Raw genomic sequence first — 24,723 nt, 5'->3', positions numbered from 1 at the left:
GTCCTGGATTCAAATCTGACCTCAGACACTTCCTAGATGGGTGACTCTGGGCAAGTCACTTAACTCCAAATTGCCTAGCCCTTACTGCTCTTCTGCCTTGAAACTAATACTTAGTAAGACTGAAGGGAAGGGTTTAAAACAAAATGAAACAGGAGTGCTAGAAGAGGAGAGAGAAGAGTCTCAGGATCAGGACTAAGAGGGCTGGGCTGAGAAGTCAGTTCATTCTGAGCTCTCTCCCTCCCTAACCTAAGGAGACTTTAAGTTCAATATTTTCCAATTACATTTTAGGCAACTGTGGAAGTTTGCCACTCCTCTGCTCTAGGGGTTACCACCCTCCTCAATAATTAGGCTTCTCAGATGCCAAGTGTGAAGAAACAACTTGTTTTAACCCCTAATTTTCAAAAGAAAAATAGGAAACTACATCCTTTTCTGCTAGGCTGCAGTGATGGCTCCAGGTGCTGCTTCACCCTCCATCACCACTCCTCCATCAGGATTTGTTTAGTCATATTTCAGTTACAAAAAATTCTGGCAATAACAATCGATGTTAACAAAATAAATAAAAATTCAGTAGAGCATAGATAATGTTAAGGGTTGTTTTTCTAATTCAATTTGGCTTCAGGGATCCATTTCTATTTCTGTTTGACGATACTGCTCTAATGCAGGAACTCTTTACCTGGGTCTGGAACCCCAAGGGATCCAAGGATAAATTTCAGAGGGTCTTCTGAAATTGGATGAGAAAAAAAATTCTTTGATATTTCACTCTAACTTAAATTTAGCATTTCCTTTAGTTATTTTAAAACATCATGCTGAAAACAGACTGCCAGAAAAGACAAAAGACTCTTGTCCTCGACCAAAAAGGCTTCTTCTGAGGAGGAGGTATTAAAAAAAGGCTTGAAGCAAACCCCCAAACTCTCAAAGCATTGTGACAAAATGTTAGAGCTGGAAGGGATCTTGGGGACAATCTAGTCCAACTCCACTACGTAGAAGAATCTGAGACCTCATAAAGAAGTGAATTGTTCAAGATCACAGAGAAAGGCTCATTTAGCTCCTATTCCCAGGGCTTGGGATGATGCCTAACATGTAGTGGGTGTTTAATAAATGTTTTCTAGCTGAGATGGAGTTAAGTCAAACGGAGGCCAAATCTAATAAATCCATAGTTAAAGCCAGAAAGAACCTTAAAGACTACCCAGGCCTAGACACTTCCTAGCTGGGTGACCCTGGGCAAGTCCCTTAACTCCCACTGCCTAACCCTTACTCCTCTTCAGCCTTGGAACCAATACTCAAGTCTTGATTCTAAAATGGAAGGTAAGGGTTAAAAAAAAAAAAAAAAAGAATGCCTTATCCATTTCTCATGTCTGGCAAAAAAGGAGGCAGAGGCCCAGACTTTGTTTCAGAGTAGGGACCCCAACCCAGACTTCCTGACTCTCAGTTTAATATTCTTTCAGCCACAACTTGGACCTTTTGAGACAACTTTTTTATTTCTCAGCTATCTTCTTGTCAGACAGACCAGAGCACCTTTTGTTCTCTTCTATGATCCCTTTTCTGGCTAAGCCAGCTCTGTCTATTTTATTCTCTCTGCCATCTTCTTGTCAGTCAGATATGCTGTTTCCAGGTACCTACCTCTTGTTTCTGGGAAGAGTTAATCTACTTCCCTCCCTAAGACTTAACTCACCATCCTTATAATTCTCTAAACCAAACTAAAGCAAACCCAAACCCTTTCTGGCCGTTACTGTCTTTTTGGTATCTGCACTAAAATGTAAACCCCCCCCCCCCCCCCCAGGCCAGCGCTTGCCCCGGGAGGAGGACTTGGGAAGGCTTCTTGGAGAAGCAGGATTTGATGTGGGTCTCGAGGGAATCCAGCAGGCAGAAACAAGGAGGGAGAGCATTGTGGGCATAAGGAGTGGCCTACAAAAAGGCACTGACACCAACTGTCCCTCATGCCTGAAAGATTCTCCCTCCTCATTTCCTCCTGGCTTTCCTGGTTTCCTTCAAGCAAATCTACAAGAAGCATTTAATTCCTCTTAAATCTAGTGACTTCTGAAGATTATTTCCAATTTATTCTGCCTATGCCTTGCCCATACATAGTTGTTTGGGAGCTCCCCGAGGGTGGCTTTACTTTTCTTTGTATCCCCAGCACCCAGAAAGTGCTAAATGTTCACTGACTAACTGACTGAAATGGCAGGTCTTGTCTGAGGAACAGCATGGAGTCTGGTGTAGCTACATCTCAGAGCAGTGTAAGACAGGAATAGAAAAAGAAGCCAGGCTGTGAAGTGCTCTAAAAGCCAGAGGTTATTGATTGCTGCAATGCCATAGAAGTAAATAGTTACTACACCTTTGCTGCTTTAGGTGGAGAATTTTCAGCAGAGCTAGAAGCTCCAGAGTCGGGGTTTTGCTGCTTGAGATGTACAGGCTTTTGGCTTTCCCTCACACTCTGGGAGGTACCTAGTCCAATTATGGAGGGCAGAAAAGAAGAAAAGTTTTCATTTTTATTTCTTAATGAATTTTTTATTTAACATATTTGATTTTCACTTTTTCCAACTTTAGTTAGTCTCCCACCATCCCCCATCAACTAAAAAAAAAAAAAAGGCAAAAACCTTATAACAAATGTAGAGCATAATCAAGCAACACAAATTCCCACATTGGTGATATCCAACAATATATGTCTTCTGCATCTCCTCTGCGAGGTGGATAGCAAGCTTCAGCATCATTTAGGGTTAAGACTTTCAAAGGTGTATAATTTTTGTTATTGTATAAGCAACTCTCCTGGTTCTGTTTCCTCTACTCTGCATCAGTTCATATATATCTTTCCAAGCTTTGCTGAAACCATCTCCTTTATCATTTCTTTTTTTAATGAATAAAAATCAATTTTCTTTCCCCTTCAATTGCATTGCTTAGAGTTCTTAAGTCTTTCTGAGCTGTTCCCCTGTTTCTGTTCTCCATTAGATTATATGTCTTTCTAGGTTTCTCTGCAACTGTTTCTTTTTATTATTCCTTATAGCCCAATACTATCCCATTACTTTCATATACCCTTAATTCCTCCAACCATTCCCTAAAAGGATTCATGATCTTTGTACCTCAAAAAGAGGTGCTATAATTACTTTTATACACATGGGTCCTTTTCTTCTTTCTTTGATTTTTTTGGGGGATATAGGCCTGGTAGTGCTATTGCTGGGTCATGAACAGTTTAGTAATGTTGAAGTACTTTTTCAACTTGCTTTCCAGAATGACTAAATTTTCAGCTCTATCATGTAGTGATGTGCTTGTTTCTCCAAAACTTCTCCAATATTTGCCATTTTCATCATCATCATCATCATCATCATCATTTTTACTAGGCTGCTAGGTATAGGTAGAGCCTTAGGGTTGCTTTAATTTTCATTTCTCAAATTATAAATGATTTGGAGTATTTTTTAAATACGGTTACTGGTTTCATATGGCTGTTGGATTTTTTCTTTTGAAAACTGCCTATTCATATCCTGTGACCACTTATCAATTGGGGGAATGGCTATCATTCTTATGAATTTGAACAAATTCCTTATATAACTTGTAAATAAGATCTTTTTAGCAGAGTAACTTGGCCAGTTAATGATATTCCTTCTCATTTTAGTTGCATTTGTTTTATTTGTGCAAAAACTTTAAAATTTTATCTAATCAAAGCCTCCCTATCCCCTATAGAATACTGTATTGATTAAACTGGGCAACTGAAATACTTTATGCCATGGGAAACTCAGAATTAAAAGATATAATAAAAATAGTAAGTTAAACCACAAACATTTTTTTTCCTTGGGAGTCTTTAGCCTCAGAATGAACAGAACTTGGAATGTACACATAAAAATCAGAATAGGTTTGATTAAAACAAGACTACAACAACAAAAACCTTAATCTTGAGTTTGAGGTAAGAGAATACATTTAGATAACTAAGGAAAAGTTATATTTATAAGATTATTTTAAAACTATAAACATAGCTATCATTTTTCCATGTGAAATACTGGTTCTTGAAAAATTTTGAAAAGAAAAATAGTTTCATAATCAGGTTATCCTTAATATTTGGCACCAAAAACAGGAGATTTTAATGAAAATAGCACTAAAAGTATTTCTCTTATCCTTCAAGTCAAGCTAAATTCAAACAACTGTTCTCTACCTCATGGGTTAACCATGAGATATTTTTTAGGCATTACTCCCTACAATTAGCTAATTTCTGGTTGTAAACAAGAGACCAGCTGCCACTCCTGAAAGTCAGCAAGTAATATGGATAATCCTGGCTCAAAGATGGCACACAAAAGCAAATGCTTCACCACCTTCCATTACTCCCCCCTCCCCCCGGTAGCTCCCCATAACCTCTTACTACAAGATCTAAGAGAGAATGCTCACCCGGTCCATCTTCAGTAATGTTGGAATACAATGTCAGGCTGTTTTCAGTTGTTGGAATCTACAACAAAAGAAAAGTATGAATCACATTAAAAATAGAGAGAGAACTGCTATTAAAACCTGCTGACTCCAATAAGTCATTGACTGCCTGAGGGAAGTAACAGGCAGCAGAACAGCTGAGCATTTAAATAAGAGGCAGCAAAATATATTTTATGAGGCCATTAATGTGCATTTCAATTACACAAGAAAGTTAGAAACAGATTGCTTTCAGCTGCCAGAAGTGTATACTATCATCTCCCTCTGTAAAAGAGCCCCCCACCACATCTCTCTAAAGGGATGCTGGACTGAATGAGAAAGGCTACGGCTACCACAGTTTTCTCCAAAAAATGAGAATAAAACCATCCAAATATCAAAATCTCCTTATTTACTACTCTAATTTCTCCAACTCTAAATAAAAGCATTGTTAGTATAGAAGGAACAAATTTGCTATACTCCTTCAATGTTTTTGCTATAGTTTTTTCTAGATGAGAAGTTGCTGCTTTTGACCAAGATGACTAATTTAATGTGATTTCTTCTTTAAAAACGACTATTTCTGTTACTCGAATGTCATCTGCTCTAATGAATAAACAGAACCATTGTTCAGCCCATAACAAACTCAGCCTTAGACTAGGTTATGGTCTAAGTATGGAAATTCCCCAAATCATCCTTTTCCACTCATATGCAAAGGAATGAACTGTCAAACTGAAAACAGGGTGGCACTTGCTCAAAACTGAGAGGATTCCTAAACATTCTGATTCCATTATAAAGTCATTTGAAGAAAACACCTGAAGGAACACAGAAAACTTCCCCCTTCTTTTTCCAGTTATTTTATTTTTTTCTTTCCTAATTTTCTTTGGGTTTGGGCAGGTCTTTACATATATCAAGAAAGGTAATAATTTATGGGAACTTCGTAAAATGTTAAATTTGCAGAACAATATATTTGGATGTGAGGAGCCTCTAGGGCCTAACCTCCAGGGACACCAACTTTGATTAATTTAGACCCTAAAAAAAGACTTTATTTCTTATTATCTAAGAACTATGTCAAATAAACTTCATGGAGACTCTTGAATGAAAGACACTGGGGTGGGCACTCAAAAGGATTATGCCTAAGTCATATCGACCCAGCTGATTTGGTGGGAACAGCACATATCTCACTGGGGAGAGTATTATGAAGATGAATCAAAGCAGAGTTTTCCTAAACAACCCAGTTATATAGTGTAAAGAAATTTTCTAACCAACCTGACAAAGGCACTAGCCACTGGATGAATTCAAATGATGGGACACATGAGACTTCTTGTGACTAAGGATCAGCCATGGGTTAGAGAACTTTTAAAAATGTAACATAACTGCATTTTTTAGATAGTGAGTTTGAGGAGTCAGTTTTGAATTTCTCTGGATGGTTTTCTTGAGGAATGGAGCAAAATGAAGGTATATCTCTTTCCTCCTTCCCTTTTCCCCACCTTCTAGTGGAAGCTAATGGCTATAGGAAACATATGCTTGAATGTAGCTTGAGAGGAATCCAAGAACATTGTTTCCTAAACCTCTGAACTCTAACCTGCTATGGAGAGAGAGGTAGAGGGGAACAAAGAAAGGGGGAGGAAAGAGAAGAGAAGAGAAGAGGGAAAAGAAGATAAGGGAGGGGAAGAGGAGTGGAAGAGCTTGGTAGGGATCGAGATGGTAGCCTTTAGAGCCAAGATTGGGAAGAATTCCTGTTGGTTCTAGAAGTTACAATTTTTTCTGAAAGAACACAGACATGTTCTAGTCAAGCAATTCACAAAAGCTAGAAGCCAGAGATGATGAAGACTACAACTAAGTGACAGAGCAAGAGAGCAGGTGCTGTGAGCCCTGTTGAAAAATTTGCTCAGCCAATATTTCTCACTCAGCAAAGAGCAGCAGAGAAAAATCATTGAGAGAACCCGAATGGCCCTGAAGCAGCTCAGGGGCTCAGTTGCCCTTCCATGTGTGTTCCTCATGTTGTGGGTGGGAATATTCATGGTTTCTGCATTTGATCATTCTCCCCATTGATGCTATATGTGTTTATAGAAGAATGCTTCCTGAGTCTATTGGGGGAGATGGGGGAATGCTTTTGCTGTGAATCTTCCTACCATACTATTTCTTTAAATACCATCTGACTATCAACAGGTAAATACAACAGGTCGGGTTCATAACTTCTAGCTTTTAGCACTGCTAGCTCAAAGACAACTTTGAAGCTGGAGTGGGGTACTCAGCCTCCAGGGGATTGGGGAGAGACTGAGTGATCTGTGAATGTATGTAACTTAGGTGGAATCTTCACTTAGGTGACATCTTTTTGCTGATTACAGCAGGATTTCATAACAATTGTTCACTCTCTGATAATGGAATACAGACAATACTAGGCAACTCTGGCTTTTGCTAATCAGTAGCGTTCTCTTTTCCTCTTTATTTTGATCCTGATCTTACCACAAAATCTCAGTAGCAATCTCTAATATATGCCCAAATCTATGACTTCCTTGCAGGAAAAGTCAAGCTAGCAGATTATGTTTAAATATTTTATAAGAGCAAGATGGAGGGACACTCAAGAGAAAAGGAAGAAGTAAAAAATGAAATGCTGTTTCATCCTTTATTCCAAGATCAGCATCTGTCTGTAACAAGTTATAGTTCAAACACAGCTTATATGGTATTTGGGGGCAGATGGCCAAAAAAAGGAAGAATGAAAGAAATTCTGAGGCTGCTGACTGTTTACAAAATTGCGCGATGAGCCACAACAATTTGTATTCTCTTCATCCTGTATTCTTTATCTACTCCTTTACCTCATGAATCAACTCTACTAATATTTCATTAAACAAATTATAATTAAAATTTTCTGATAATATTGTTCAGCTCAGAATTCTAGTATTTAACAAATATGAAAACCAGATGAAAGTGGAAAACTGATCAGAGGGTTAATTGAAGTGCTGGGTTATGTCTAACCCTCTCTGGGTTTCAGTTTCTTCATCTATAAAATGAGGGAGATCAGACAAAATGATTTCTAATGCTTGCTCTCTCTAACTTGAACACTCAGACTCATTTTCAGAAAACCACATTCTAGTCAGGTTAGGAAAGAACAGTGTCAAGAGAGTTAATTTAAATGATGATTTTCTCATAAGACCAACCATGACTACAAAAAGCCCTTGTCTCATTTCAAATTTGTCATGCTGACAGTTCAGAAGACCAAAACAATAGAAACAAGTATTGTACAATAGAGAAAATGATGTGTTAAGCTAAATGCTGGAACAAAGTCATTGATCAAGAACTAAGTACCTTGGAAACAGGCACTCAGAACATTTAAGAGATGAACAATTTAAAGACATTATGAAGTTATCAATTTCCCCCGCACTGCCCCCACACATGCCCGATGCACATTTCCACTGGTTTTAACATATGTCATCGATCAAGATCTATTTTCAAATTGTTGTTAAGACTTAAGATCTTTTAAAGTAATGAGCAGATTTTTTTGAACATTCATCTAGTTAAATGAGTTTTCACTGAATGTGAATAATTTATCACCAAACTGAAGTTATATAACTTGAAAAAAGAATAATTTATACAAGCAGCTGCAACGAAATTCTCAGACACTCCACATCAATGGTTTTTAAGTGATTTCTAATTTTAAGTATCTAATCTAGAACCCATGCTTCCTTGGTAAATGAACATCAGACCATTCCACTTACCTTCTCTGCCTCCTGATGGGAGACACAATCTTCAGGACCTGGAGGAACATTCTCTTTCTGGTCCAGTTTAAGGGTTTTGATTTCATTACCGGTGTTTCTTAGCTCATTCTGTGAAAGAAAAATAACTGAAGTATTCAAAGAATATTCTTAATGTTCTATCCTCTTCAAGTCACTCTAAAGAAACTTGTGATGTTAAAAAAACAAAAGCAAAAAAACCCTTCAAGCAGCTTCAAGTCATGTAGCCCCCTGACTTTCACAAGTAAAACCCACAGATTAGTGAAACTACAAAAGCAGCTTTGTGGCAATACCTCACAATTAAAAGAATTTGTAAATTGGACTGAATAGGATGCTCAGCTCACTAGAACAGACACATCGACACATACACACAAAGGTCAGGTGATTCATACTCTTGCAGCAGAGCTTGAGGCAATGTGAAGCTTGTGAATTTTGTCAGAAGAGACTATTGAGGAGCAAGGAAAGGGAGATGCCAAGTGGCAATATTTAATAAATGTACTAACCATATACATAAACGCCTGGCCTGGAAAGAAAGACAGGGGTGATGTGTATATTTTCATTACTAAGATAATACTTACGGATAGTGTAAAACAAAAATTTTCCCCAGATGTTTTAAATAAGAAATTTAAATCAGGCCCCATAAAGTGTAACTCCCACTGTTCTCATAAAATAGTCCAACTTGATAAAAAACAGTGGGGTCCCCAAGAAGGAGACCTATATACCCTCATTAGGTTTCATTATTACCCTCATCAGGTAATCAATTGGGGGTGGGAAGATAGACCTAGTCTCACTCTTCTGTGACAGCCATGGGGGTTTGTCTCCCAAATAACTTCACCCTCTTCCCTTCATCTGGTATCACTCAATACTCTCCTGCCTTCCTGTCCTACTGGTCTCACATTGCTCTGCAAGCTCTCAGCCTCTTTCCTTCCATTCTGAATGTCAGCCCCATAGGGCTGTTATAACCTAATGTGGGCAGCTGGGAAATCAAAATCTATTCACTGCCAGTGATCATGAGTAACAGTTCTGTTCTTCCTCAGATCACCTGTTGGGGGCGGGGGAGGGGGGAGTTTCTGAGGCATGGGATGGTAAATTAGAACCCCTTGTTCCCTTTAGTTTTTTTAAACTCTTACCTTCCATCTTAGAATCAATACTGTGAATTGGTTCTAAGGCAGAAGAGCAGTAAGGGTTGGGCAATGGGGGTTAAGTGATTTGCCCAGGGTCACACAGCTAGGAAGTATCTGTGGCCAGATTTGAACCTAGGACCTCCTGCCTCTAGGCCTGGCTCGCAATACACTGAACCAACTAGCTGCCCTTTTAATTTTTGATGGTACAGAATGAGTCTTGTGGGATGAATGGTCATGGAAGAGTTGTTGTTACCACCTAAAACTCATTGTTTTCTTCCCCCCAAAAAACAACCCTTCTGCTGACAGGCAAAGACACCTGCATTCTTCTATGAAACGCTGATGTCATCTCAGATTCATCACCCTCTCTCACTACATATATATATATATATATGCATATATATATATGCCTTATTGATTCTATCTCTACAATGCTTCTCATATTCATCCCCTTCTCACCTGGACTATTGCAACAGCCTCTCAACTAGACTCCTGCATCAAGTTCCTCTTTATTCCAATTTACCCTCCACAAAGCTGCCAAACTGATATTCAAGTCTGCACAGGTCTGACCATTCTATTCCTTTACTCGGTAAATTCCAATGAATTTTTCTATTCACTTCTAGGACCAAAAATTAGTTCAACTTTACCTCATCCTTTAAAAATGCCTATTTTTTTGTTCAAGGTTCACAACGAACATAAATATATATGTAAATATATGTGTGCATATAGATATAATAAAATTACATGAATTTCAATCCCCACTTTTAATATATTCAATTTATAGGTAAAATTCAGTCCCTATATGTTATATATAATTTATAAAAATATAGATTTGGAGTATGCTTCATCACAAGCTTTTAAGTAATTGGGTATGCTATGAAAAAAAAGTGAGGGAATGCTGTGATTAAAAAATACCTTTGCGGTCTAAGCTAATTTCCTATTATTCTGGACTCTTCCTCCACTCTGAATTTTTGTGACACAATTTCTTCAAGTCATAACAGTCTCCTTCTTCTTTTAAGGCACAGCTCAAGCAGTTTCTTCTGCCCTTCTGATCCCCACTATTGCTAGCTCCCTCCCTCCCAAACTATTATCATTTAACTAATCTATGTTCATATTTATTCATTTTATATTTATGCTATATATATTCTTAGATGTACTTCTTGATTTCAAGATGATTTCTTGATTGTGTGTAGGGATTGTTTCATTCTTTGTTCTTATATTCCTAGCACCTAACACTGTGCCCGGTACATAGTAGGTAATGAAGCAGAACTCATTATCTTTCCCTCTAAACCCTCCCCACCTTGTCTGTCTTCCTTATTACTACTATTATGAGGAAAATTAAGAGTATAGACATTTAGTGAAATTAGCATCCAGGCTGTCAGATAAGACCTAAAGGTTCCAATGATGTGAGTAGTGGCAAGAAAGGAAATGATTCCTGAGAGACTCCATTATGACTGAGGGAGCAGTGGGATGCTGGTGAACTGCCTTTAGTAGAGAGCCCAGGAGAGTGGATTTGTCTCCCAGAAGAAACACCTGCCTGTGGGAAATTCAAGTTGAGCAGGAGGATCAGACTTGGGTGGTGGACATCCCAGTCTGATTCAAGCTCTTTGACTTTAGCTGTTTGGATTAATTTTGCTGAGGACCTGTGCTGGATCATCAGTGAACTCAAGTTGTGAGACATCCATTCACCTTCCAGCCTTTTAGGCACTCCAGGCAGCCTGGGTTAGAATAGTGTAGATCCATCTCCCAGTCCCTGAGTACTGTTCTTAGATATCTAATTTAAGGGTGACCTTACCCAACATCGTTTACCCTTAAATTAGTTATTAAACTGTGTTTTTATAACTTCTTTCTGTTTCATTCCACAACCCAAAGGGCTCATTGTCATTTAATAGGAAAACCCTGGCTGAGTTGGTCTGAAGTTGACAGTTGCTTCCCAACTGTCACCAACCATTCCCAAGTCCTGTATTTGTGTGTTTGGTGAGATTTCTAGTGTGTAACTGTGTGTCAAGCAATCACCCTTCACTCCTTCATCCCTTTTCCCCCTAGAAACCCCTGTGTGTTTATTTACCCACTTCAGATGGCACCCCAGATGGGTTGAGGGAGAGGGTGACCATCTTCTCAGACCCAGAGGCTCCCAATCTTAGGAGACATCCTGGATTCCTCACTCTCCATATCTATTACAAAATGCTGTTTGGCATTCAAAGCCCTTCAAACCCTGCTCCCTCCTACCTTTCTGGACTTCTTTTACCCTACTCCCTGCCACATGCTCTTTAATCCAGTTACCCTGGCCTCCTGGCATTTTTCTGTCCCTCTCCCATGCCTGAAATGCTTTCCCTCCTCTGCTATGACTGACTTCAGTGACTTCCTTTAAGTCCTTCTACCTACCTTCTCCAGGAAGCCTTTCCCCAGCCCTCTTAATTCCAGTGCCTTCCTTGCTTTGTATGTATTTGTTTGCATTCTATCTCCCTCATTAGACTGGGAGTTCCTGAAGGGCAGGGACTATCTTTTGCATCTTATTTTTGTATCCCCAGTTCTTAGCACATGCTTAATAAATTTTTTTGGTTGACTGATATTTGTTTTTAATATGTTTACTGATATTTGATTCTCTAAATTTCCTCTAGATTCTCTAAATGTTCTGTTACTCTACCCCTCCCCAAAAGCCATTCCTTAAAAATAATTTTTAAAATAAAAATTTCTTTTTTTTTTTTGGCTTAGATTTCTTCTAGTGTCCATCCCCCTCCAAAAGAGTAATCCCAAATAACTTTTTTAAAGAAAAGAGAAAAAAATCAGCAATACCACAAACAATACATTGGTAAAAAAAATGAAAATATATTCAATGTTCCACACCCATGGACTGCAAAAGATTGAGGAAAGATATCTTTTTATATCCTTTCTATGAGGCCATCCTAGGTTTTTGTAATTGGACAACATAAATTCTCAATTGTTTCAATTGGTTGTTCTTTTTCTTTTACATTGTTAGAGTCATTTCGAGTATATTTTGACTATGTTGACTTCATTTTGCATCAGTTCACATAAATTATTCCATGTCTCTCTATTATATTTGTTTGTTTCTTACATCATGGTAATATCCCATTATATTTATGTGCCACAATTTGTTTGACCATTTTCCAATAGATAGGTCACTACTTGGCTTCTAGATCTTTTCCATGAAAAAGTGATGCTGTGAGTATTTTGCTATTTATGGAGATTTACTTTTTATCAATGTCTTTCTACTTAGAGTATATGCCTAGAAGTAGAATCTCTAGATCAAAGGATATGAACATTTTAGTCACCTTATTTGCAAAATTCCAAATTGTTTTCCAAAGCAGATGTATAGGCATACCTTAAAGATACTGTGGGTTTCATTGAAGACTACCACAATAAAGAAAATATCACAATAAAATGAGTAACATGAATTTTTTGGTTTACCAGTATATATAAGTTGTTTACACTACACTATAGTCAATTAAGTGTGTGATAGAATTATGAATTAAAAAAACATACTTTGATTAAAAATACTTTGTTAACAATACTTTATTGCTAAAAGATTCTAACCTTCAAATGAACCTTTAACAGGTCAAAATCTTTTTGCTAGTAGAAGGTGTTGCCTTAATATTGATGGCTGCTGACTTATCTGAATGGTGACTGCTAAAGGTTGGGGGTGGCTATGCCAATTTTTTAAAATAGGACAACAATGAAGTTTGTCATTTGTCTTGTTGATTAATTTTCCTTTCTTTGAACACTTAAAAGAGGCCATTGTAGAGTTATTAATTGGCTTAATTTCAATATTGGTATGTCTCAGGGAATAGAGATGCCTGAAAACAAGGAGGGATATGAGGAACCACAGGTTGGTGGAGCAGTCAGAACACACATAACATGGGGAAGGAAAGTGGGAAAATTCAGGTGATGTGAAGACAAATTATGTCAATAAAATATTTTAAAACAATATAGTGTTGCATATTCAAAATGTTATTACATGGAATACATACTCTATCTTTCCTTTAAAATAGTTCCTATTTTATTCTCCATCTTTCCTCATCCCTTATATGAAATTATCATTAGTCACAAAGAAGCTAAGAAAATATCAAATGACAGGGCAGCTGTGTAGCTCAGTAGACTGAGAGTCAGGCCTAGAGACAGGAGGTCCTGGGTTCAAAATTGGCCTCAGACACTTCCCAGCTGTGTGACCCTGGGCAAGTCACTTAACCCCCATTGCCTAGCCCTTACCACTCTTCTGCCTTGGAATTAATACATAGTATAGATTCTAAGGTGAAAGGTAAGGGTTAAAAAAAATATCAAATGAGATAACTCATTAGAGCATCCAAGAAAACAATGGTCAGGGTCACAATAGGGATTAAGTATAATTTCAAAAGAAAAATTGTAGACACTAAATAGTAGGCCAGAGCTTGAGGAAGAAATCACCTCAAGATAGAGACCCAGGAGGAGTGGTGCCTTAAATGTCTAAAGTAAAAGAGATACTTAAGATGAAATAGATAACTTTATGATAGATAAGGCAAAAATGACATATCTGCTTTACTGAGGTGATTTCCTTAAAATTGGTTTGAAAAGTACCAACAGAAATTTTTTTGTTGGTTTAATAAGTTCTCTAGCTCCAGAAATCAATAAATATTTGTTGAATATTAATTAACTAAAAGAACAAATAATGTTAAGATACTTACCATATAGTTCGCGGAATTGCCATGCTTAGATACAGCTGCCTGGTATTTGGCCATCCTATCTTTTATTGATGTTTCAGAAAGGCGAGGGATCTCTACACTTTTTTTACTCTCATTTTTCTCTGAACTAAATGTAGATGAAGATGATGGACCTGGAAAAGAAAAATAAATAGCATACTTTCTTACAAGGCAAAATAATATACATTTTAGTAGTGAATTCTAAATTCTGGGAAACTATTACATGATGGACAATTTCTATATTAAAAGTATAAAGATACTTATGACACACAAAAATAGCCCATTTACCCAGCTTACTAAAACATTAAAAAGAAAGCTTTTGATATAACCTTCATTCTTTTCTATTATCTTATATTGGTCAATAATTAATATTAGAGTCTAATCTACCATTACATAATCTACATCTAATAACCATTTCATCGTTGTTGTCTTATCCACCCATCCACGCACATTATTTAAATGTATTATATTTTAAATGTTGCATTAAATTCTAGCAAGTCTTTTAGACTGCTTACTTTTGGCACTCTGAAAGATATAGTCATCAAGGACAATTCACATTAAATTGCTAGGTAAGTTTATTAGAGAGTGAAAATTTGTGAATCTTTTGATGATCAAGTTATTTGGTCTAGAGCCCAATATTGCTATGTAGCATTCTCAGTTCAGACTTTTGTCATACATTATAAGGAGAAAAATTAAACAATGAAAAGACTGAAAATAGAGAAGTCATTTGTGGAGAGAAATTAAATATAAACAAAGGTCAATGTCATCCCAAACTTTCAAGTCAGACTTTTCAAATGAAATAATGGATATAAAATATGTGCAACTCATAGAGAACTATAAAAATATCGATCTTTTTTTCCTTCCATTTTCCCCTGACAGTGCTAACCAGAAGAGCTGAAGGTCTCACTACTCTTTAGAACTTCCTGAATAACTTATACACGTGGCATTGTCTTCTTACCAGGGAGAGCTTCCATGTCTTCTGAAGGGTAGTTTTCAGACATCCTTCTTCCACGTGTACTTCTGCTTTTGTCCAAAAGAATCTATTTACAAAATAAGAGGCACCAATGAATTTTCCAGAAAAGAGGAAGAATAGTTAATGTAATATTTAGAAAGGATAGATTTAGAGAGGATATTCATCACTAGAAAGCAACTATATACAGCAAATAATCTCTTCCATCATCAGCTCTGTAAAACTATGGTTAATGTTCAAGCCTATTCAATTGTGACCGTTAGTAATAAAAGCTAACTAATATACACCAGAGCCTTCAAGCCCCAGATACTCTGGACATACAGCTTTCAAAATCAACTAGTAAGTCCCTAAAGATCCCTGGAAGTTGGGGAAAAGTTCTATTGACAAGCCTTTTGGAATTCTCCCTGCCTTCCATACCTCCTCTGAAAAAAGGAAATCAACAGATGATAACATTTGCTATCCATACTAGTTTTCCCTTACTGTCCACCACCCTCCCTCTATAAGAAAAATACCTGTCACTGGCTGTTAAAAATTAAAACCCTGATCTCAAATAACTCAACAAAGATTTAAGAAGCTGAAACCATTAGGTTTCTAAGGAATTTTTCCCTCTTGAGAGAATGGGCAATACATTTTGAAATAACTGTTATTTCATTTTGTTATTAGTAACAGATATAAATATCCTGTTCTATTCTCTCTCTCTAGCTCAGTCCCATATCACCAACTACCTTTTGGTCACAACTAATTGGGTATCCCTAAGGCATCTCAAACTCAGTCAAAAACAACTCATTAAAATTCCCCCCCAAGTTCTGTCCTCTTCCACACTTCCCTATTACTCTTACTCCACACATCTAATCAATTGCCAAATTTTGTCATTTCTATTTCTACCACATACCTTGTATATATCCCTTTTTCTTATTCTTATAAATGGCAACCACAACAACTCTTTATATTCATCATTAATGTTTATGAAAGGAAATTTCTTTTATTTTAACTTAATCAAGTACTTTGGAATGCCCCACCTTTTAAACTCAATCAGTCAGGAACTTGTGAACCCTTTTGATAAAGAGTTCACATCCTCAGAGGATGGGAGGTGGATCCCACAGACACTGCCCCCTGGACAGTGCTAGGCAAATTGGGAAGCTGTGATTGGTTCCTGTGAAGTGGGGGAGCAACAGGAAGTGATGTGGAAAAAGGGTTATAAAAGGCAAGACCGAAAAGAACATTCAAGCATTCCTTGCTCTTTGACGAGAAGACTTTCCTGGGTAAGGAGGATTCTGCATGATTCTCTGCTAGAGGCTTTCTGGGTAGATGACTGGAACTAAAGGAAGAGGCTTACACTGATGAGACCCATATTGAAGAGATTATTGGACTTCCACATGGAGACTGGAACCTGAAGGAGCTTTTGTTGGAGTTGAGCTGAATTTCTTTGGATTGGCAATTATAGGGTATTTTAGCTAGGTTATTTAGCTAGGAAATATTTTCTACTTCCCTCTTACACTTCTCTTTTGCTATATATTACATTAAATTATTAAGAGCTACTAACAGATTTTTTCGACTTAAGAAATTAATTATTTTTATAAACAGCAACCATAATAACTCTTTAAAATTCTTATATTTGTCAAACCTAATTTTAAATATTACATATTCCAGGCTTCGTCATTTTTTTGTCTTTTGCAGCAGCTTCCTAATTCATTTTCCCACCTCAGGTCCCTTCCTTACTATTCTAATCTATCTTTAACACAGTAGCCAAAAGTGATTTTCCTAGGGTACAGATCTAGTCCTATCATTCTCCTAGTGAAAAAAACATCAGGAGCTCCCTGTTACCTCCAGGATCAAATATAAACTCTTGATTTGCCTTTTAAAGCTTTCTATAATCTAGTGTCCTCCCTTACCAGTGGTTAAATTTTTTTTTTTAATTTTAAACCCTTGACCTCTGTGTATTGACTTATAGGTGGAAGATTGGTAAGGGTAGGCAATGGGGGTCAAGTGACTTGCCCAGGGTCACACAGCTGGGAAGTGTCTGAGGCCGGATTTGAACCTAGGACCTCCTGTCTCTAGGCCTGGCTCTCAATCCACTGAACTACCCAGCTGCCCCCCTTTTTTTTAAATTAAAAAACAAACAAACAAATCCAAACCCATTACCTTCCATCTTAGAATGAATACTATATATCGGCTCCAAGAGAGAATAGCAGTAAGGGCTAGTCAATGGGGTTTAAGTGACTTGCCCAATGTCATACAACTAGGAAGCATCTGAGGCCATATTTGAACTCAATCCTTCCAACTCCAGACCTGGTGCTGTATCCACCATGCTACCTAATTGCCCCTCAATATATTTCTTTTTTAACACCCCCAAATCAACAACCATTTGATTTGTTGTTGTTTCCATATTATTCATTTTCATAAGTGAATAATCTTATAAAACCAAACCCTAAACTATATATCCAAATAAACAAGTGATAAATCATATGTCTCCATCTGTATTCTTATTCCAACAGTTCTTTTCTGGAAGTGGACAACATTCTTTTTCATAAGTCCCTCAGAATTGTTCTGGATCATTGTATTGCTGTTATTAGCAAAGTCTATCACATTTGATCTTTCCACAATATTGTGGTTACTATGTAAAATGTTTTCCTGGTTCTGCTTATTTTACTCTTCATCATTTTAGGTAGGTCTTTCCAGATCTTTCTGAAATCATCCTATTCATCATTCCTTATGGCACAATAGTATTTCATCAACATCATATACCACAATTTGTTCAGCCATTCCCCAATTGAGGGATATCCCTTTAGTTTCCAATTCTTTGTCACCACAAAGAGAGCAGCTATAAATATTTTTGTAGAAACAAGTCCTTTACCATTTTTTTTCCTCTTTGGGATCTAGACCTAGTAGTGATATTACTGGATCAAAGGGTATACATTTTTTATAGCCCTTTGGGCATAATTCCAAATTGCTTCTCAAAATGGTTGGTTCAGTTCGCAACTCCACCAGCAACGCATTAGTGTCCCAATTTTGCCACATCCCCTCCAACATTTATAATTTTCTTTTATTGTCATATTGACCAATCTGATAGGTGAAGGTGGTACTCAGAGTTGTTTTAATTTGCATTTCTATAATCAAGAGGGATTTAGAACTCTTTTTATATGATTACTGAGAGCTTAGATTTCTTCATCTGAAAACTGTCTATTCATATCCTTTGACCACTTATCAATTGGAGAATGACTTGAATCTCATAAATTTGGCTTAGTTCTTTATATATTTGAGAAATTAGACCTTTATCAGAGAAATTTGTTAAATAAAAATTTTCTGAGTTTGTTGCTTCCCTTCTAATCTTGGTAGCATATATTTTGTTGGTACAAACCCATTTTAATTTAATAAAAGTATTCTATTTCCTCTTTTGTTAATCTATGCAATTTATATTTTTGCAAATATTTATCCATTTCACCTAGGTTATCAGATTTATTGTCATATGATTGGGCAGAATAGCTTCTAATGATTGCTTTAATTTCCTCTTCATTATAGGTGAAATCACACTTTTCATTTTTGATACTGGTAATTTGATTCTCTTCTTTCTTTTTCTAAATCAAATTAACCAATGCTCTCTCTATTTTTTTGTTTTGTTTTTCATAGAACCATCTCCTATTGTTATTCATTGGTCTAATAGCTTTTTTACTTTCAATTTTATTAATTTCTCCTTTGATTTTCAGGATTTCCAATTTAGTCTTTAACTGGAGATTTACATTTTCTTTTTTGTAGTTTTTTTAGTTGCATGCCCAAATTATTGATCTTTTATTTCTCTATTGTATTAATATAAATATTCAGGGGTATAAAATTTCCCCCACTACTGCTTTGGCTGTATCCCATAAATTTTGATATGTTGCCTCCTCATTATCATTCTCTTCAATGAAATCAGTGATTGTTTCTATGATTTGTTCTTTGATCCATATGTTTTGAAGAATTCGATTATTTAGTTTAAAAATTAATTTTCCTTTCCATGGATACTTATTAATTATAATTTTCATTGTATTATGATCTGGAAAAGTTACATTTATTATTTCTGCTTTTCTGCATTTGGTTGTGAAGTTTTTTTCCTAATACATGATCAATTTTTGTATATGTACTATGTGCTGCTGCAAAGAAGGTATACACTCTTTTTATCCCTATCCAATTTTCTCAGATATCTATTAAGTCTAAATTTTCTAAAATTTCATTCACTTCCTTTACTTCTTTCTTATTTATGTTTTGGTTAGATTTATCTAGTTCTGATAGGAAAGGATTGAGGTCCCCCATTAGTATAATCTAACTGTCTATTTCCTCCTTAAAAATGCCTTTAGTTTCTCCTTTAAAAATCTGGAAGGTATACCATTTGGTGCATATATATGAAGTAATGATATTACTTCATTGCTTATACTACATTTTATCAAGATGTTATTACCTTCCTTATCTCTTTTAATCAGATCTACTTTTGCTTTAACTTTGTCTGAAATCATGATGGCTACTACTGCTTTTTTTTTTGGTCTCACTTGAAGCCCAATAGATTCTGCTCAAGACCCTTACCTGTGTCTACCTCTTCTAAATAACATATAATAAAGTTCTGGTTTTCAATTCATTCCGTATCCATTTCTGTGTTATGGGTGAGTTCATCCCATTTATATTCCCAGTTATGATTACCATCTCTGTATTCCCCTCCATCTTGTTTTCTTCTTTTAATCCTGTCCTTTCTCCTTTCACTCTTTCCCTCCACATCAGTATTTTGCTTTTAATCCCTCCCTCCATTCCTCATTCTTTATATTCATCCCCTTTCCACCAACTCCCTTTCTTATTCCCCTTCTACTTCTCTATAGAAAAAGATAGGATTCTATGCCCCGATGAATCTGGCTATTCTTTCCTCTCTGAGGCAAATGCAACAAGAGTAAGTATTACCCTTCACCACCCTCATCCTCCCTTCCATTGCCCCGCTCTCTGTGCCTCTTTATGTGATAAAATATACCCCACTAATTTACTTCTCTCTTCCCATTTCTCTTAGTGCAATCTTCTTTTTTGCTCCTAGATTTTTTTAAATAACATCCTTAAACACCTTACTACCACACATCCTCTATGTACAACTTCTTCTAACTACTATGGTAATGTTAATTTTTAAAAGTTACAGATATCATTCCCTATAGAAATATAAGCAATTTGACCTTACTGAACCCCTTATGTTTTTCTCCGTTTTATTTACCTTTTTGTGCTTCACTTGATTTTGTGTTTGGGCATCAAATTTTTAAAATCTGGTTTTAAACTTGGTCTTTTCTTCAGGAATGTCTGAACAGCTTCTATTTTATTAACTGACCATACTTTTCCCTGAAAGAATATGGTCAATGTTGATGGGAAAGGTTATTCTTGGTTGTAAATCCAGGTCCTTTATAAATCATATCCCTTTTGGAATATCATATTCCAAGTTTTGCAGTCCTTCAATGTAGAAGCTGTTAGATCCTGTATAATCCTGACTGGGATTCCAAGATATTTGAATTATTTCTTCATGGTTTCTTGCAGTATTTTCTCCTTGGCCTGGGAGCTCTTGAACTTGGCTATAACATTCCTGGGGGTTGTCATTTGAATATTTACTGTAGGAGATGATCAAAGGATTCTTTCAATTTCTATTTTACCCGTTTGCTCAAGAATATCAGGGCAGATCCTATATGATGTACAGGGTTTTAAAAAAAATCATGACATAAAGATAATCTATTAAGTCTTAAATTGTCTCTCCTGAATCTATTTTCCAGGTTAGTTATTTTTTTCAATAAGATAGTTGATATTTTCTTCTATTTTTCACTCATTTGATTTTATTGTATTGTTTCTTGATGTTTTGTGAAGTCATTACCTTTTATTTGCTCAATTCTAATTTGTAAAGAATGAATTTCTCCCAGGATCTTTTTATCCTCTTTTTCCATTTGGTCCAATCTACTTATCATGGAACTCTTTTCTCCATTGGATTTTTGTGCCTCTTTTTCCAGTTGGTCAATTTTGCTTTTTTTAAGCTGTTACTTTCTTTTTGTATTACTTTGATTTCTTTTCCCCATTTTTCTTCCCATTTTCCTTCAACCGGTCTTATTTGATTTTTAAATTTGTATTTGAGTTCATGTAGTGCCTAAGACCAATTCCCATTTTTCTTTGAAGTTCTATGTGTGGTTGATAGGATCTCACTGTCCCCTACTGACTCTGTGCCTTGTTCTTTATATCCATAGAAATTTTCTAGGGTTAGGTGTTTCGTTTGCTTCTTTGCTCATTTTCCCAGCCTTTTTTGCCTATGGACTGGAAGATCTAAAAGCTGATATTCTGTCTCTTCTACTGATGGCTTGGAGAACTGAGCACTCCAAGCTATTGTGCCCTTGAAGTAAGGGCTTCATTAAAACTCAGGCTTGAAAAGGCAAAAAGCTATGAACTTCTGGGTCTCAGTGCAGGCTGGTGCCAGGGCCTGGGACTTGAAGGGGTGGTTTTGGGGTGTGTGGTACTCTGATTTTTATATAGGCAAAATCCCTGGATCCCAAAGTGGGCCTATGTCCAAGCTCAAAACCTGGTGCAGTAGGTTTTGTGTGTGTGTGTGGTTAGCCAACACTTTTCTGTGTGCAGTTTTAATTCCAGTTCCCCATTATGCAATGAGAATCAACTCTCTCTTTGACTACCTTTTAAATTGTCTAACTCCATTCCATTGTTGACTCCTATCTTTTTGAGGCACTTTTAAAAGATTAGTTTAGAACAGTGGTTCCCAAACTTTTTTGGCCTACCGCCCTCTTTCCAGAAAAAATATTACTTAGCCCCCTGGAAATTAATTTTTTTTAAATTTTAATAGCAATTAATAGGAAAGATAAATGCACCTCTGGCCATCACCGCCTCCCTGGATCGCTGCAGCACCCACCAGGAGGCGGTAGCGTCCACTGGTTTAGAAGGACTATCAGAGTGGTTTCAGATTTCACTGCTACTAAGCCACCAATTAGGTTCTGCCCCCCCCCCCAATATAGTTCTAAAAATGTTAATTACAGCAATAAGCTAAGAAAAAGAAATTGAGGGAATAAGCAATGAGGAAATAAAATGATCACTTTTTGCAGATAAAATGATGGTTTAGTTAGAGAACTCTAGAAAACCAACTAAAAACCAACTAAAACAATTAACATCTTTAGTAGAGTTGCAGTATATAAAATAAATACTCATAAGTAATCAGTATTTCTGTATATTACCATAAATCCAGCAGGAAGATTTAGAAAAATTACATTTAAAGTAACTATGAGGGTGCCTAGGTGGCTCAGGAGATTGAGAACCAGAACTAAAGATGGGAGGGTCCTGGAATTAATTATTATTATTGTCTCACACTTTCTAGTTGTGTGAAGCTGGGCAAGTCCCTTAAGCTTCACTGCCTAGCCCTTACTACTCTTCTGCCTTGATATCAATATATGGGATAAAAAAAAAAGTAACTATTAACATTATAAAATAGTTGGTAATCTATATGCCAAGGTAGACACAGAAATTATATGATCACAACTACAAAAAATCCTCTACACAAATAAAGGCCAAACCTAAAAAATGGAGAAATATTGTTCACATATAAGTAGACAAACCAAGACAATAAAAATGATAATAACCTAAATTTACTTATTCAGGTCCATGCCAATCAAAAACTACCAAAAGGCTTCATTATAAAACTAGAAAAATATTAGCAAAATTCATCTGGAGGAACAAAACTTCAAGAATTTTGAAGAAACTATTAGAAAAAGTGAGAAGAAAGGGAACATAGTATTTAATCTCATTATATGGCAAAGCCATAATCATCAAACCCATTTGGTACTAATTAAGAAAGAGGTGAAACAGATCAGGTATGAAATATACAGAAGCAAACAAATACAGTAGACCATAGTTTGATAAATTCAAAAAGCAAGAATTCACTTTTGAACAAAAAACTAATGAGAAAACTGTAAAGCAGTCTGACAGAAACTAGGTATAGGCTATTGTGCTAAAGGGAATAATGAACTGGAGGAATTCCATGTGAAATAGAACAACCTCCAGGAATTGATGCAGAGAGAAAGAAGCAGAACCAGGAGAACATTATATACAGAGATGGATACATTGTGGCACAATCGAATATAATGGACTTCTCTACTAGCAGCAATGCAATGACCTAGGACAATTCTGAGGGACTTATGAGAAAAAACACTATCCACATCCAGAGAAAGAACTTTGGGAGGAGAAACACAGAAGAAAAACAACTGCTTGATCACATGGTTCAATGGGGATATGAATGGAGATATAGACAGTTACAGGAGGGGGCTGGGAGGATGGGAGGGAAAGAACATGAATCATGTAACAATGGAAAAATATCCTTAATTAATTACTTAATTAAATGAACTTAAAAAAAAAAAAGAAACTAGGTATAGGGCAAATCTAAGCCCATGACTTAGACATAGTATCATAAAAACATTAGAAGAAATTACCTGTCAATGGAAATTGACAAACATGATCTCATAGATCATAGAAGAGATCACTGAAGTTAAATTTATAGTATATGTATGTGATATAATAAATAATAAAGGGAATGGGTTCAGAAAAACTTTGGCTAACTTATATGAACTGATGCAAAGTAAAGTGAACAGAATCAGGAGAATAACATGCACCATGACAGCAATATTATAAAGATATTCAATTATAAAAGATTCAGTTAATTCAGATTAATATAATAATCCATTACAACTTTAAAAGGACTTGTGACGAAAAATGCTATTCATCTCCAGTTAGGGATCTGATTGATTCAAGAGACCAGATGGAAGCATATTTTTTCTTTCATTTCAATTCCAATTTCTACCCCTCAAAAAAAGAGTTGCTACAATTATTTTTATACATGAATCCTTTCTTTCTGTTTCTTTGATCTCTTTGGTCTAGTAATTGTATTATAGATTCAAAAAGTATGCATAGTTTTGTAGCTTTGGGGACATAGTTCCAAAAGGATTTCTAAAATAGCTAGACCATGTTCTTTTCTTTTCTTTCTTTCTTTTTTTTAAATCATTACCTTCTGCCTTAGAATCAATACTGTATATTGGTTCCAGGCAGAACAGTAAGGGCTAAGCAAGTGGGGGTGGGGCGGGGAGAGGAAGAGGGGAGTTAAGTGACTTGCTCAGAGTCACACAGGTAGGAAGTGTCTAAGGCCAAATTTGAAGCTAGGACCTCCTGTCTCTGGGCCTGGCTCTCAATCAGCTGAGTCTCATAGCTGTCCCCGTAGACCAGTTTCACTGTCCCACCAAGAGTGCACTAACATACCTATTTTCTCACAGCCTTTCCAGCCTTTATCATTTTCTTTTCTTGTCATCTTTGCCAATCTGATGAGTGTGAGCTAGAACTTCACAGTTATTTTAATATGCATTTCTTTAATGATTAGTGATTTATAGCATTTTTTCCTAGGTGGCCATTGATAACTTGGATTTCTTTCTCTGAAATCTACCTGTTCATATGCTTTGGCCATTTATCAATTGGGGAATCTCTTATTCTTATAAACTTGAATCAATTTCCTATATATTTTGTAAGCAAGATCTTTATCAGAAAAACTTGCTGCCAAGACTTTCTCTCCTTTTATTTTAGTTTTAGCTAACTTGTTTTTGCCTGCAAAAAAACCTTAAATTTTATGTAATAAAAAATATCCATTTTACCTCCCATGAATCCTTCTATTTCCTTTGTTCATGAACTCTCTCCTGAAGGAAATAATTTAAAAGAAACATGGGAAGACTTGTAATAACTGATGCAGAGTGAATTGAGCAGAAGAGAACAATTTGTATAGTAACAGCAATACTTTCAAGACAAATGACTTTAAA

General features: G+C 36.3%; 1 protein-coding gene across 2 annotated transcripts in view; it reads right to left on the bottom strand.

Moving 5' to 3' along the window:
* The window catches only part of LIMA1 (LIM domain and actin binding 1), a 73,264-nt gene that overhangs the window by 7,150 nt on the left and 41,391 nt on the right, over positions 1 to 24,723 (bottom strand). For both annotated transcript variants that reach the window (XM_044679457.1, XM_044679458.1), the window contains 5 exons: positions 14,882 to 14,963; positions 13,909 to 14,057; positions 8,094 to 8,201; positions 4,369 to 4,426; positions 2,333 to 2,442 (listed from right to left, as the gene is read on the bottom strand). In XM_044679457.1, the coding sequence (XP_044535392.1) occupies positions 2,333 to 2,442; positions 4,369 to 4,426; positions 8,094 to 8,201; positions 13,909 to 14,057; positions 14,882 to 14,963 (507 nt within the window). The remainder of the gene's footprint in view (positions 1 to 2,332; positions 2,443 to 4,368; positions 4,427 to 8,093; positions 8,202 to 13,908; positions 14,058 to 14,881; positions 14,964 to 24,723) is intronic.

This window comes from Gracilinanus agilis, chromosome 5 (genome assembly GCF_016433145.1).
Source record: "Gracilinanus agilis isolate LMUSP501 chromosome 5, AgileGrace, whole genome shotgun sequence".
In the NCBI taxonomy this organism is placed as follows: Eukaryota; Metazoa; Chordata; class Mammalia; order Didelphimorphia; family Didelphidae; genus Gracilinanus; species Gracilinanus agilis.
This window is presented reverse-complemented; position numbering and strand designations above follow the sequence as displayed.